At 41.0% G+C, this 16,032-nt stretch overlaps 1 protein-coding gene across 5 annotated transcripts in view; it reads right to left on the bottom strand.

The window, feature by feature from the left end:
* Nucleotides 1-317: 317 nt before the first annotated feature.
* ppp2r5ca (protein phosphatase 2, regulatory subunit B', gamma a) overlaps nucleotides 318-16,032 on the bottom strand; it is a 50,462-nt gene continuing 34,747 nt past the window's right edge. For 2 of the 5 annotated variants that reach the window (XM_036955172.1, XM_036955175.1), the window contains 9 exons: nucleotides 15,498-15,628; nucleotides 15,064-15,123; nucleotides 14,750-14,858; nucleotides 13,555-13,608; nucleotides 9,502-9,672; nucleotides 7,456-7,583; nucleotides 6,590-6,691; nucleotides 6,158-6,230; nucleotides 318-3,286 (listed from right to left, as the gene is read on the bottom strand). In XM_036955172.1, the coding sequence (XP_036811067.1) occupies nucleotides 3,149-3,286; nucleotides 6,158-6,230; nucleotides 6,590-6,691; nucleotides 7,456-7,583; nucleotides 9,502-9,672; nucleotides 13,555-13,608; nucleotides 14,750-14,858; nucleotides 15,064-15,123; nucleotides 15,498-15,628 (966 nt within the window). In that variant the 3' untranslated portion in view covers nucleotides 318-3,148. Of the gene's footprint in view, nucleotides 3,287-5,379; nucleotides 5,498-5,731; nucleotides 5,774-6,145; nucleotides 6,231-6,589; nucleotides 6,692-7,455; nucleotides 7,584-9,501; nucleotides 9,673-13,554; nucleotides 13,609-14,749; nucleotides 14,859-15,063; nucleotides 15,124-15,497; nucleotides 15,629-16,032 lie in introns of those variants that run through there. The other 3 variants (XM_036955173.1, XM_036955176.1, XM_036955174.1) reach the window with 3 other exon arrangements.

Raw genomic sequence — 16,032 nt, forward strand, 5'->3', positions numbered from 1 at the left:
TGAAATAAAATAAACATTTTAAAAAACGGTGCCATTCAGAGGGTGAATGGGCAAGATTTAAATGTTTTAACGGGGTATGCTAGTAGGTGCCAGGCGCATCGGTTTGTATCAAGAACGGCAACACTGCTGGCTGTGTGTGTCAATAATGGTCCACCACCCAAAAGGGGTGTATATACAGTAAGTGATGAGGGAAAAAAATCATTTTTAGCCGTATCCATTTTCCCTCAGATCAAATCATATACACTTAACTGTCAATATGTATAATAACGGACTGTGTTTTGAGACTTCTGTGAAGTAAAATGCCTCCAGAATTGATGTATGGTTGAAGATATAAAATTAAAATATTCTCTTTATTTCATTCTATTACAGATGAACACCACTTGAGATTGTGATAAAAGCACACAAAAGGCTACAGACTGAAATCCGGTCACGGATAATTGGAAGAGGGAATTAAAGAAAATATTAGACGTGTTATTTCTAAAAATGCAGAAAGTTACAGGGGAGAGAGAGAGAAGTTGTGTGCCACATTGACTTCTTTGTCATTGCTATCGATGTTTTATTCTGTACAGAGGACAATTTTATACAAAATTAATCTAGATATAACACTACATAAAACAAAGTAAATCATATGTACAATATTAAATGAAGCCACGTAGTACAGATCACAGACAAAAGGACACTTGTCAAGTTATTATATTCTGGAAAGTACATGTTCTAACTAAAAACCTGCAGAGGCCAAGCAAAGAATTCCGGAAAACATTTGTTGTCTAACTTGCCATACGAGTAATTGATGTGTCTTAAAAAAAAACAGTTTGAACACAAATAAAAAGCAAACTGATCAAACATCTTTCCAAATGGTACTGTTATATAAAAGTGAAGATTTGGGCGGGGCGGGGGGGGGGGGGGTCAAATTGTTTTGGTGAGTGCCATTCGTCCAGGACAAAAGATACATGGTAGTTAAATGAACACCTTTTTGCATTGAAGTATTAATAATGCAGTTACCAAGCCAAGCCTGGATGTCAGTCTTTCAACATTGGCCTTTTCCAGCTACAATGCAAAAACGAGCATCCAGGCTACCAGTTGCCAGAGACTAGAAACAGAAAAGACAATACAGATTGGATACACGTACTAGATTTGCAAGTTCAAACAATGGTACCAGAGAAAGACTAACATTTACAATGGGGCCCCAATCAAATTAAAATTGTATTCGTCACATGCTTCGTAAACAACAGGCGTGGACTAACACTGAAATGCTTACTTATGGGTCCTTTCCTTGTCCAGTCCAGGAAATGGACAGCTTCCTGAACTGGAGAAAGCAGAACAGACTGTACATATAGACTCAACGGGACACTGAAGAGCGCTTCATTGAAGATACACAAACATGCCACATCTTTCAAGTTTCAGGAAGTGCTTTTTCAATGGACTTATTCTTGATGGTTACAGATATCATCCAAAGAGGTATTCAGGTTTGAAATCACCTCTTCCTATGCTCATTCAACGGTCACATGAAATGGTTGTCATCCAAACAGTGTTGCTGTTCTCATTGTGTAACATTCCGCCATTCGATAAACGGCTCTCTGATCCCCATTTGTTCAGTACTTCACAACAAGACAAGTAACAGTCCTTTCAGCTCCACAGCAAAGCACTTCTGGGGAGGAGGGCACTGGTAAAAACCCACACGGAGAAACGTGAGACCGCTGTGGGGGGGGGGGGGGCTTCAGGGCATGTGATACCATGTGTACCTCTGGAACATGCTTGACTAGCAAGCAGCGCCAGGGCTTCTGAAAAGCCTGCATCGGAGGACACGGTGTGCTTTTGAGAAGGACTTCATTACAGTCGGGCTGTGCAGAATCACAGTTCTACAACATCACCTTACATCCCAAATAACGTATTATGTGATCGAGATGAGTAATTCTGCACCTCGCCTTCCTCAAACTGACACCCCCAGGTAAAGTGTCAATGTAATTTCTGTTGGAACGTTTGTGGAATGTTTCTGCATAACGTAGCATTACAGTGTGTGTGGCTACAGGTGTCTTGATGGACTCTGTGTCAAACCAAACACTTCCTAGCTGGCCATTGAGAGTTAAATGAAGCTTCCCAATAGCAGTAAGAACTGGGGACATGCATTATGTATGAATTAAGGAGACTGACATGTCTAAGAAGGGCCTTTGAATATGACAAACTGGGTGCAGACCAACAACCACCCAATGTGTTTCTCCGTATGAAATAAGTACCATTGTTTGAACTGTCAATATTTCATTGTGATCTGGCTCACATATTGCCAATGGACTTAAACAGAAGGGAAATCAATCCAACGAAAGAATGTGCATGGCACAAAGTGTAGGGTGTAAAGAGTCCAGTGTCCACAGAGAACCTCCCGTCCTCCCTCCATCCTAGTCACAAAGTGACTTCATCAGAACAGATGGATCAGTCACTTCAGAAAGTCCTGTTGCTCTTCAGCTTATTTTAAAAAAAAAACATTTGAATCATCTGAGGCTCCAAAAAACGAAGGCAAACGACGCAGGCTGTCTACCTAGATAGTCATCCTGGTTTCTCTCACACAGAAAAACACAGAAAGAACAAACAGTCTTGGCACTGGCAAATGTCCCTGGGATTACAAAAAAGAAAAAAAAGAAACTAAAGAAACAAAACTTCCGAAAAGTTGATCCAACAGTCACCCCCCACCATCCAACAATGGCTGTTCTTAGTTTTGTTTCCCCTCAACAGAAACTGAAATGAGGAAACGAGAGGAGCCTCCCCCATTCTGTTTCTGCTCTCTACCAACTGCGCTCAATGAGGGAACATAGGGGCTTGTCATGTTGCTAGTGGAACGGAACTTCCCCCCCTTTTCATGTACAGTAAGAGCCTGGAGGGATGAGCCGATACTGTTATGCACGATTAAGCAAAAAAAAGTTGACGGCAAGACTAAAAAAGAAAGTTGCGGCCCCACCCCTCCCAAAAAGAAACACCTGAGAAAGCAGAAATCCAGGGGGAGGGGGGGGGGGGGGGGTGTTGTGTACTGGCGATGATGAGGAAACTGGGCCAGTAATCTGAATGTGCTGTGTGGATGAGGGTGGAGAGAAGAGGGGACTGGACACTAGAGGAAAGAGAGAAGATGGGACTGGAAACTAGAGAGAGAGGGGCAGACCTAGAGCCCATCGCGGGTAGTGATCATGACGTCGGCTCGGCGACGGGTCTCCAAGGCTTTTGCGGTGTAGATGTCCTGAGGGAGATCAGACTTACGCCGCATCATAGGCCGGTCTTTCCTCTGGTCTCTCGTTCGTAACTGCAACCAGGGAAGGGGAGAGTGTTAGAGAGAGTTCGGTCCAATGGAATTAAAATGCTTTGCTTGTAACTACAGTATCCTCCTGGGTATGGTCTACTACGTTTTTGTCACAAGTACCACTCTATTTTTCACGTTACAAAGTCATGTTTAGAGACAATCACCAACTGACAGAAAACCGCTCACCATGCGTCATGCTAATGAACTAAGGCAGCCATGCACCAAACAGGACGTGAGAAAAGAGTTGGTGAAATGTTAGCTACCAGGACTACCCTCATGACAATTAACAGAAAGAAAAAGAAAGACAGAAGGGAAGGAAGGAAGGAAGGAAAGGTGAGAGTCGAAGAGAGAACAGACAACAACAAAAGTAGTTGATTCCAGTGTTCAGTCCATGGTCTGATGAGTCATCCCTCCTCTTATAGGAGAAACAGTTGATGAGTCATCCCTCCTCTATAGGAGAAACAGTCGATGAGTCATCCCTCCTCTAGGAGAAACAGTCGATGAGTCATCCCTCCTCTTATAGGAGAAACAGTTGATGAGTCATCCCTCCTCTATAGGAGAAACAGTCGATGAGTCATCCCTCCTCTTATAGGAGAAACAGTCGATGAGTCATCCCTCCTCTTATAGGAGAAACAGTTGATGAGTCATCCCTCCTCTATAGGAGAAACAGTCGATGAGTCATCCCTCTTATAGGAGAAACAGTCGATGAGTCATCCCTCCTCTTATAGGAGAAACAGTTGATGAGTCATCCCTCCTCTATAGGAGAAACAGTCGATGAGTCATCCCTCCTCTTATAGGAGAAACAGTTGATGAGTCATCCCTCCTCTTATAGGAGAAACAGTCGATGAGTCATCCCTCCTCTATAGGAGAAACAGTTGGAGTCATCCCTCCTCTATAGGAGAAACAGTTGGAGTCATCCCTCCTCTTATAGGAGAAACAGTCGATGAGTCATCCCTCCTCTTATAGGAGAAACAGTCGATGAGTCATCCCTCCTCTTATAGGAGAAACAGTCGATGAGTCATCCCTCCTCTTATAGGAGAAACAGTCGATGAGTCATCCCTCCTCTTATAGGAGAAACAGTCGATGAGTCATCCCTCCTCTTATAGGAGAAACAGTCGATGAGTCATCCCTCCTCTTATAGGAGAAACAGTCGATGAGTCATCCCTCCTCTTATAGGAGAAACAGTCGATGAGTCATCCCTCCTCTTATAGGAGAAACAGTCGATGAGTCATCCCTCCTCTATAGGAGAAACAGTCGATGAGTCATCCCTCCTCTATAGGAGAAACAGTTGATGAGTCATCCCTCCTCTTATAGGAGAAACAGTCGATGAGTCATCCCTCCTCTATAGGCGAAACAGTCGATGAGTCATCCCTCTGTAGGCGAAACAGTCGATGAGTCATCCCTCCTCTGTAGGCGAAACAGTCGATGAGTCATCCCTCCTCTATAGGCGAAACAGTCGATGAGTCATCCCTCCTCTATAGGAGAAACAGTCGATGAGTCATCCCTCCTCTATAGGAGAAACAGTCGAGGAGTCACCCCTCTATAGGAGAAACAGTCGAGGAGTCACCCCTCTATAGGAGAAACAGTCGGAGTCATCCCTCTATAGGAGAAACAGTCGGAGTCATCCCTCCTCTATAGGAGAAACAGTTGATGAGTCATCCCTCCTCTATAGGAGAAACAGTTGATGAGTCATCCCTCCTCTATAGGAGAAACAGTTGATGAGTCATCCCTCCTCTATAGGAGAAACAGTTGATGAGTCATCCCTCCTCTATAGGAGAAACAGTTGATGAGTCATCCCTCCTCTATAGGAGAAACAGTTGATGAGTCATCCCTCCTCTATAGGAGAAACAGTTGATGAGTCATCCCTCCTCTATAGGAGAAACAGTTGATGAGTCATCCCTCCTCTATAGGAGAAACAGTTGATGAGTCATCCCTCCTCTATAGGAGAAACATTCCAGGACACATTTTGAAAAGAGTGATCAGGGCCCAATGTCATAACATGTCTCCGAGTAGATCATAATGATTAAGATGACAGGTGCAGGGGGGGACCTGATCCAAGATCAGCACTGACGGACAGACCGAAGACGGACAGTTACCTGAGCGACTTCTTCCGTTAGTCTTTTTTAACCTGTGAACTTCTTCATAGGTTAATGGACCATCAGACGCCATTGCTACTGGACCGTTGAGGCCAGTGGAATCAACACGGATAAGAGACTAATGTTAACAGGAAACGAACACACAAAAAGAAAAAAAATGGGAGAAAGAGACTTAAGTCGCATGCAAAGACGAATGATTCAGAGAGAGAGAGAGTTTAGATAAACAGAAAAGTTTTGAAATTGGATGCTGGAGTCATGGCTTCTATTAGTGATCTGGTGAGAGTAGAAAATGATGCGGTGCAGACAGACTAATTCAACTGATCGTTAGTAAGGTCATCAAGAGTAGATTTTTACCTTATACTAGGACTGTTCAACATCCACCCTAGAAGACTACCTATAATAAAACAAGACATTGGGAATGCAGTTCACAGTAGATACGTCCACCTTAGTTTGTATTTACTGAGACCAGAAATGAAGCCATATAAAATAGGAATGCAGTTTAGGAAGACCATTCAGTCAACTGGCATTTCACTTGACTTAGTACAGGGTTGGCTACGGAGATCGTATGCCAATATATCATTCAGCAACCAACCAATCTCCTGATCAACCTCCTGATCTTAACCAGGAAAGGGTGATGCAGAGCATGTGGTAGAAAAGACTGGTCATGCTCTGCACAGCAAACAGTCCTCAGAGCGAAGACGGAGAGGAAACTACTTCAGCTCTTTAGGATGCCACGCATGCACACACTGCTGTGTGTCCCTCACACACACACACTCACCTGTGGGTTGGATTTGGCAAGGTTCTCAATCTTGATCCAAGCCTCTTCCCGGTCTTTTGACTTGGCCTTCTCTCTATAGGAGGAAACAAACATCTACAATCATAACCTTAGCCCCCCCCCTACAGTCACTACAATGTATATATGATATATTATCATTCAGATTTGCATATGTAATAATCATTACAATACTGTCTAAACTTTGAGGCATGCTAATCTGGAAGAAAATATATTATCATAATCTATTTACCATTACAATATTTGGTCAAGATTTGATACATGCTAATCTGAATGAGAATATTTACTGAACAGGTTCCACATTTGAAATGTAATATTATCATTCACATGAGTATATCATATTCTAGTCTTAACTACAATCTGTAGTCGAGATTTGAGACATACAATATTCTCATTTCGGATTAGCAAATTACATACTTGTTTTTCTCTGCTCTGAACTGCTGTGTGCAGTCATCAAACAACTTCTGGTTCATCTCCATGAAGAGTTTGAGAGCGTTGTAGATGAGGCCATGGATGGTCCTGCACAGAGAGACAGACACACAGGCAAAGACAGCAGCGAGAGTCAGTCTGCCCGTCATGTCTATAAGGGTAGCCCTGTCCTCCAGCCCAAACCAAAATTAGATTCCAGTGAATGACTAAAGTAAGTCTGAACCACTGTTGAGCTCCCTGCAGTCGACACTAGCACTTTCAGAGCAGCTTAATATTAAAAGAAGTCTCGTTCCACGTACAGTTTGGTAAGGTGTTGAACTTTCTAATCATACATTGTTTTTGTTGTTTGTTAATTAAATATGCCTCCAAGGAACAGAATGTGTTTTATTGGTCATCTGTTTGATATAACCTGCCTGTAATGCCAGATGGCTGTGTACTTTTGCCACTGGTTATTTTGCGCCAGGCAAGCTCACAAAAAAAAAGCCAGGCAAGCTCACAAAAAAAAAAGTCAAGCAAGCTCACAAAAAAAAAAAGCCAGGCAAGCTCACAAAAAAAAGCCAGGCAAGCTCACAAAAAAAAAGCCAGGCAAGCTCACAAAAAAAAAAAGCCGGGCAAGCTCAATCAAGAGCAGCTAAAAAGTTTATAGTATTTAAACCCAGGTCTTGCTAATACTACATGTTCTGAGATCTTGGAGTGAGTGGCCTATGAGGGCAGATCAAGGTCACTGTTATTAGGTGTCACAGCGGAAAATGAAAAGTGTCTTCCTGGACCAGGTAATCCCACCATATCTTAGTTTGTGGTCTTTCTTTTGGTGCCTAATGAACACGGCTCTTTTTTGAGGAGGGGCTACTTACTTGTTCCAGTGGGTCTTGGAGTTGCGGTAGAGCGCCGGGAACATGATGGGCAGGATCTTGGCTGCGTTGTCGCTGATCAGACTCATGATGTACTCGTTGTTCCAGTAGTACAGAGCTCTCTCTGCTACCTGCACAATGACCCAAAGCACACAGCACCATCGATGAGGACAGCTCACTCATAATGGTGATGGCAGGAGGCGCAATATATACAGTCGTGGCCAAAAGTTTTGAGAATGACACATTAATTTCAACAAAGTTTGCTGCTCCAGTGTCTTTAGATATTTTTGTCAGATGTTACTATGGAATACTGAAGTATAATTACAAGCATTTCGTAAGTGTCAAATGCTTTTATTGACAATTACATGAAGTTGATGCAAAGAGTCAATATTAGCAGTGTCAACACTTATTTTTCAAGACCTCTGCAATCTGCCCTGGCATGCTGTCAATTAACTTCTGGGCCACATACTGACTGATGGCAGCCCATTCTTGCATAATCAATGCTTGGAGTTTGTCAGAATTTGTGGGTTTTTGTTTGTACACCTGCCTCTTGAGGATTGAACACAAGTTCTCAATGGGATTAATGTCTGGGGGGTTTCCTGGCCATGGACCCAAAATATCAATGTATTGTTCCCCGAGCTACGTAGTTATCACTTTTGCCTTATGACAAGGTGCTCCATCATGCTGGAAAAGGCATTGTTCGTCACCAAACTGTTCCTGGACGGTTGGGAGATGTTGCTCTCGAAGGACGTGTTGGTACCATTCTTTATTCATGACTGTGTTCTTAGGCAAAATTGTGAGTGAGCCCACTCCCTTGGCTGAGAAGCCTACACATTAATGGTCTCAGGATGCTTTACTGTTGGCATGACACAGGACTGATGGTAGCGCTCACCTTGTTTTTTCCGGACAAGCTTTTTTCCGGATGCCCCAAACAAATCGGAAAGGGGATTCAGAGAAAATTACTTTATCCCAGTCCTCAGCAGTCCAATCCCTGTACCTTTTGCAGAATATCAGTCTGTCCCTGATGTTTTTCCAGGAAAGAAGTGGCTTCTTTGCTGCCCTTATTGACACCAGGCCATCCTCAAAGTCTTCGCCTCACTGTGCATGCAGATGCACTCACACCTGCCTGCTGCCATTCCTGAGCAAGCTCTGTACTGGTGGTGCCCCGATCCCACAGCTGAATCAACTTTAGGAGACGGTTCTGGCTCTTGCTGGACTTTCTTGGGTGCCCTGAAGCCTTCTTCACAACAATTTAACCGTTCTCCTTGAAGTTCTTGATGATCTGATAAATGGTTGATTTAGGTGCAATCTTACTGGCAGCAATATCCTTGCCTGTGAAGCCCTTTTTGTGCAAAGCAATGATGACGGCACGTGTTTCCTTGCAGGTAACCATGGTCGACAGAGGAAGCACAATGATTCCAAGCACCACCCTCCTTTTGAAGCTTCAAGTCTGTTATTTGAATTCAATCAGCACGACAGAGTGATCTCCAGCCTTGTCCTCGTCAACACTCACACCTGTGTTAACGAGAGAATCACTGACATGATGTAAGTTGGTCCTTTTGTGGCAGTTCTGAAATGCAGTGGAAAAGTTTTTGGGGGATTCAGTTCATTTGCATGGCAAAGAGGGACTTTGCAATTAATTGTTATTCATCTGATCAATCTTCATAACATTCTGGAGTATATGCAAATTGCCATCATACAAACTGAGGCAGCAGACTTAGTGAAAATTAAAATGTGTCATTTAAAACTTTTGGCCACGACTGTTGAGAGATAGAGAAGCACACTTGATTGGTGAAACATCCTTCCATTAAGCCTAAAAATAACTGTACCAACATATCTCTAGAACCCCTCATGTTGGTTTCCACTACAAGGTCGAACCAGGCGGTACGTTCATTACATCCTGGATCCTGTTCGGTTTCAATGGACTGCTTAGTTCTAGGAACCAACTAGAAACATTTCACTACTCAAATTCACTTTCCCACATAACCGTAATGACTAAAAGTTAAAAGGACACCAATAACAGGGTTCCCATGGCATGGGGTCAGTCACCTGGAAGTGTGGGCTGGACACACACTTGGCCAGCTGCCTGAACAGTGGCTCCATGACCTTGACGAACTCGGATGGCTCGATGACGTCTAGAATCTCCTCCAGCTCGTTAAGGAACATCACCTCTTTGGGGGAGTGAGTCTTGGGCCAGTATTTCAGAAGGGCCATGACCACCTGGGAGACGCATTGAGCAGGGAGTGGAGTGGATATTGACCAACAGATCAGTGAGTAACGTATACAATAACGTTCGTGAATAAGCAAAAACATTACTTTAACTTTAAATTTAACTTTTTATAAAATAATTTATGTTAACATGAAAAGAGCATTTACACACATTACTGTTCATTAAAGTCTAAATAAATTATTTGTCACATGCGCCGAATACAACAAGTGCAGACCTTACCTTGAAATGCTTACTTAAAAGCCCTTAAAACAGTTAAGAAAATATTTACTAAATATACTAAAGTTTTTTTTAAAGTAACAATAAAAGCTCTCGAGTGGTGCAGCAGTCTAAGGCACTGCATCTTAGTGCAAGAGACAAAACTACAGTCCCTGGTTCGAATCCAGCCTGTATCACATCTGACCATGATCGGGAGTTTCATAGGGCAGTGCACAATTGGCCCGGGGGCATCCGGGTTTGGCATGGGTATGCCGTCATTGTAAATATGAATTTGTTCTCAACTGACTAGCCGAGTTAAATAAAAAAAATAAATAACAAGGCTATATACAGGGGGTATCGGTACCAAGTCAATGTACAGGTTAGTCGAGGTCATTTGTACATGTACAGCACCAGTCAAAACGTCTGGACACACCTACTTATTCTAAGGGTTCTCTTTACTTTTGGACACGCCTACTTATTCTAGGGGTTCTCTTTACTTTTGGACACGCCTACTTATTCTAGGCGTTCTCTTTACTTTTGGACACGCCTACTTATTCTAGGGGTTCTCTTTACTTTTGGACACGCCTACTTATTCTAGGGGTTCTCTTTACTTTTGGACACACCTACTTATTCTAGGGTTTTTCTTTAATTTCACTATTTCATACATTGTCTTAACTATTATTCTACAAACTATGAAATAACACATATGGAATCACGTAGTAACCACAAAAAAAAGTTAAACAAATCAAAAATATATTTGAGATTCTTCAAAGAGGCCACCCTTTGCCTTGACAGCTTTGCACACTCTTGGCATTCTCTCTACCAGCTTTACCTGGAATGCTTTTCCAACAGTCTTAAAGGAGTTCCCACATATGTTGAGCACTTGTTGGCTGCTTTTCCTTCACTCTGCGGTCCAACTCATCCCAAACCATCTCAATTGGGTTGAGGTCAGGTGATTTGGCATGACACATACCCGTATGGCTCACAAAATCATTTTAGACCCAAGCCACCCCGCTGTACCTGGACTTTGAATTACTCCCCTCTGGGCGCAGGTATAGGGCACCCCTCAGCAGGAAAAACAGAATGAGACAATTTGTGCCAGGTGTGATATCCCTCCTAAATAGCTCGGGTGAATGTTCCCATTGACCCTGTAAGGCCAGCAGGCTAGTCTTTTCTTCTTTAAAAAAAAAGTTATTGCTTATTTCTTACCATTATTAGTTTTATTGGTGTGTAACTGTTATGAAAGTTGTATTGTCAATCTTGTTTTGTATTTCAACGCCATTTTAAATGTGTAGTCAGTAAGTAAGTAAATAGCGCCTGAATACCACCCCTACCATGTCACAACACAACTGTATGGCTCAAACGCATTAAGAAGGAAAGAAATTCCACAAATTCACTTTTAACAAGGCACACCTGTTAATTGAAATGCATTCCAGGTGACTACCTCATGAAGCTGGTTAAGAGTGTGCAAAACTGTCAAGGTAAACTTTGAAGAATCTCAAATATACTTTGATTTGTTTAACACATTTTTGGTTACGACATGATTCCATGTGTGTTATTTCATATTTTTAATGTCTACACTATTATTCTATAATGTAGAAAATAGTAAAAAATAAATAAAAGGAAAACCCTTGAATGAGTAGTTGTGTCCAAACTTTTGACTGGTACTGTAGGTAGGGGTAAAATTGCCTATGCCTAGATAAACAGCAAGTAAGAGCAGTAAAAACAAAGGGGGGGGGTAGGAAGCTTGCCCCCAGTGATGTACTGGGCCGTACACACTCCCCTCTATAGAGCCTTTTGGTCGGATGCTGAGCCGTTGCCATACCAGGTGGTGATACAACCTGCTCTCGATAGTGCAGCTGTAGAACCTTTTGAGGATCTGGGGACCAATGACAAATCTTGAGTCTCCTGAGGGGGAATAGGTGTTGGGTTGTGCCCTCTTCACAACTGTCTTGCTGTGTTTGGACTAGAGGTCGACCGATTAAATCGTCATGGCCGATTAATTAGGGCAGATTTCAAGTTTATAACAATCAATTTATAACAATCGGTTATCTGCATTTTTGGACACCAATTATATTGCACTCCACGAGGAGACTGCGTGGCAGACTGACCACCTGTTATGCGAGTACAACATCAAAAGGACCTGGTGGCTGCAAAGAGCCACGGTAAGTTTCTAGCTAGCATTAAACTTATCTTAGAAAAAAAACAATCAATCTTAACATAATCACTAGTTAACTACACATGGTTGATGATATTACTAGTTTAACTAGCTTGTCCTGCGTTGCAAATAATCATTGCGGTGCCTGTTCATTTATCATCGAATCACAGCCTACTTTGCCAAACGGGTGATGATTTAACAAGCGCATTCGTGAAGAAAACAAAAGCACTGTGGTTGCACCAATTTACCTAACCATAAACATCAATGCCTTCCTTAAAATGAATAGACAAGTATATATATATATATATATATATATATATATATATATATATATATATATATATATATATATATATATATATATATATATATATATATATATATATATATATATATATATATATATATATATATATATATATATATATATATATATATATATATATATATATATATATATATATATATATATATATATATATATATATATATATATATATATATATATATATATATATATATATATATATATATATATATATATATATATATATATATATATATATATATATATATATATATATATATATATATATATATATATATATATATATATATATATATATATTTTTTTTTAAACCTGCATATTTAGTTAAGAAATTCATGTTTGCAGGCAATATTAACTAGGGAAATTGTCACTTCTCTTGCGTTCAATGCAAACAGAGTCAGGGTATATGCAGCAATTTGGGCACGTTGAACAGTGTGAAGACTATTTCTTCCTAACAAAGACCATAATTAATTTGCCAGAATTTTACATAATTATAACATAACATTGAAGGTTGTGCGATATAACAGCAATATTTAGACTTATGGACGCCACCCGTTCGTTAAAATACGGAATGGTTATGTATTTCACTGAAAGAATAAACTTTTTGTTTTCGAAATGATAGTTTCCGGATTTTACCATATGAAAAGACCTAAGGCTCGTATTTCTGTTTGTATTATAAGTCTATGATTTGATAGAGCAGTCTGACTGAGTGGTGGAAGGCAGCAGCATGCTCATAACCATTCACTCAAACAGCACTTTCCTGCGTTTGCCAGCAGCTCTTCGCAACGCTTGAATCACAGCGCTGTTCATGACTTCAAGCCTATCAACTCCCGAGATTAGGCTGGAAATACTCTAGTGCCTATATGAACATCCAATAGTCAAAGGTATGTGAAATACAAATGGTTTAGAGAGAAATAGTCCTATAATTCCTATAATAACTACAACCTAAATCTTCTTACCTGGGAATATTGAAGACTCATGTTAAAAGGAACCACCAGCTTTCATATGTTCTCATGTTCTGAGCAAGGAACTGAAACGTTAGCTTTTTTTATTGCACTTTTACTTCTCCAACACTGTTTGCATTATTTAAACCAAATTGAACATGTTTCATTATTTAATAGAGACGGAATACAACGTCACTGAAGGGGTAATCAATACACCTTACTTGTGAGCAGAAATTTCACAACTTACTGGTTCAGTGAGAGTGCTGTCCTTCTCTAGAAACTGCACCACACAGTATGCCAACTAGGGGGGGGAGAAAAAGACAATGGAACAAAATTACTGTCTGATCCTAAAAATCAGACTAATTGTGTTGACATTCACAACGATAGGACACAATTACTGGTGACACTGGCTGGTCCCGTCAGCCTAATTGTGTTGACATTATCAACGACAATAGTCACTGACAAATAATTGCAGTCATGAAGTTGCAGTAACTGTAATACTTGCAGTATAACTGCAATGTAACAACATTACTTTTTGTGAGGTGTTCTCATTTTGCATTAGGCTAGCTCTAACACAGTTGATCAAGCTGTAATGTAGATATTATGCCATGGTCCATAGAGCAATGTATAGCACAGCAGTTTCACTATATATATATATATATATATATATATATATATATATATGCGAGAGATAGAGATATCTCTATCTAGTGAAACAGTCCGGCAGACACCAAGAGAAACACAGCAAGCGAGAAGCTGGCCCAGAAAGAGGGAGAGGCCCCTGGACAAGGACCTTTGTCTTCATAGTAATTCTGGCTTGTGAGTAGCAGATATCTGATTCCAGCTAGCTTGTAGCAGCCAGGCTACTGCCCTCACCTGAACAGGCCAGGCCCCACTGGAAATAAGCCCCACCTACACCTAATATCAGTCATTTCCGTAGTGTGCATTCAGTAGGGCAAAAGGGGCAGGACAATCAGAATGTGGCAGATAGAAAGAGATTAAATAGAGCTGAAACTCCCTATTACTGTTGGCAGAGAATCATGTCTGTTGTATACACTCTATTTCTGTGTGAACATTCTGTAACGTCGCACCCTCTTGAAATGAGCCCATGGCTGATAGAACAATCAGAGCTGTGTCGTGTTCATTACGGTCACACAATGGAAAACGTTTTAAAATGTCCACACACACTACACGTTAAAAGTATGTCAATTGTAAAGTATTTTGTAATTTTATTTTTGTTATGGTCAGAACCCAGTAAGACTAGCTGTCGCCATTGGCGTGAGCTAATTGAGATGAAAAAAAGATGAAATCAAATCTTTCAACGGAAAACGAAAACACACGTTTCTTATTGGACCAGGAAGTCCCTCCCTGTTCCAGTCTGTTTTCTTCCATTTTGTACCCAATGAACACGACCCAGACCCTAAACAGACACAAGAGCTTACCTGCGGATGGTAGACACTAAGTGATTTGACTTTGTGCAAAGGCAACAGGACCTTTAAAAGGAATATCTTGTGCTCCTCTTTTAGTGGTAAGGCAAACCCATTGATTATACTGTGAAAGAGAGAGAAACAATTAGAATGATTCTAATATAAATCACTTCAACTGAACTCAAAATAGTAATGAATATGAAACAGATAAAACAGCAGCAGAGCAATGGTTAGAGATCCTATCTGCAGTCCAGAAGACATTGTGAGACTGGATAAAAGTCCAAAATAACTGTACTGCAATACACGCCGAGTTACAGCTTAAGGTGTACCTTCCAAGTATCTCCAGTAATTCTGCTATTCCATTATGGTGCTCAGTCTCATAGATAAACCTGTCAAAAAACACAGAGATATTACATTTTGGTTACACAACCAAACATCAATTTCTTAGTGGTATGAAACTAAAAACAACCACAAGTCACCATTGAATCTTTAGCAATTGATTTGATGTGTTTTTTTATTTATTTTATCTTTATTTAACTAGGCAAGTCAGTTAAGAACAAATTCTTATTTTCAATGACGGCCTAGGAACAGTGGGTTAACTGCCTGTTCAGGGGCAGAACGACAGATTTGTACCTTGTCGGCTCGGGGGTTTGAACTTGCAACCTTCCGGTTACTAGTCCAACGCTCTAACCACTAGGCTACCCTGCCGCCCCAATAATAAACTATCTGACATAAAAACGAAAGCGGCTAAGATTAAACTTACCTATAAAATATATTATTGATGTGTTTTCTGATGTAGGCCCGTAGTCCCAGGAACTTCCCATATATCCTGTGGAGGGTGGTTTTGAGGAAGTCCCTCTCCCGTGGGTCTTCACTGTCAAACAGGTCTAAAAGCTGTGGACACATGACATCCCTCCAGCGCTTAACATTAACTTATTTTAGAACAGATTTCTTTAGTAAATAAAATGGTTCCTAACACCATGTGCCAAAAATGTGACTGAAAATTGTGTTGTGCGATGCAAGGAAACGCTTGAATAAAAATATCCTTCATTAGTACCACTGGTGTTGACAATGGAAGACTGCTGGTCTCTGATCCCATGTAAGTGCATCTCTTGCCGTTGTGCCATGAGCAAGGCACTTAACCCTCCCCAAAGTTAAATATTGCACTGATAGGCTACAGTATAAAACACGTGGTCTGTCAAGCCCCACCCACCTGGAGAGCAGGCCTTTGATCCAACCCTGCTCAAACACAAGAGTTGGCTTATCAAGGTCCTGTTGAGCAGGTGATTTTTTTTTTT

The sequence above is a fragment of the Oncorhynchus mykiss genome, chromosome 19 (genome assembly GCF_013265735.2).
Source record: "Oncorhynchus mykiss isolate Arlee chromosome 19, USDA_OmykA_1.1, whole genome shotgun sequence".
Classification (NCBI taxonomy): Eukaryota; Metazoa; Chordata; class Actinopteri; order Salmoniformes; family Salmonidae; genus Oncorhynchus; species Oncorhynchus mykiss.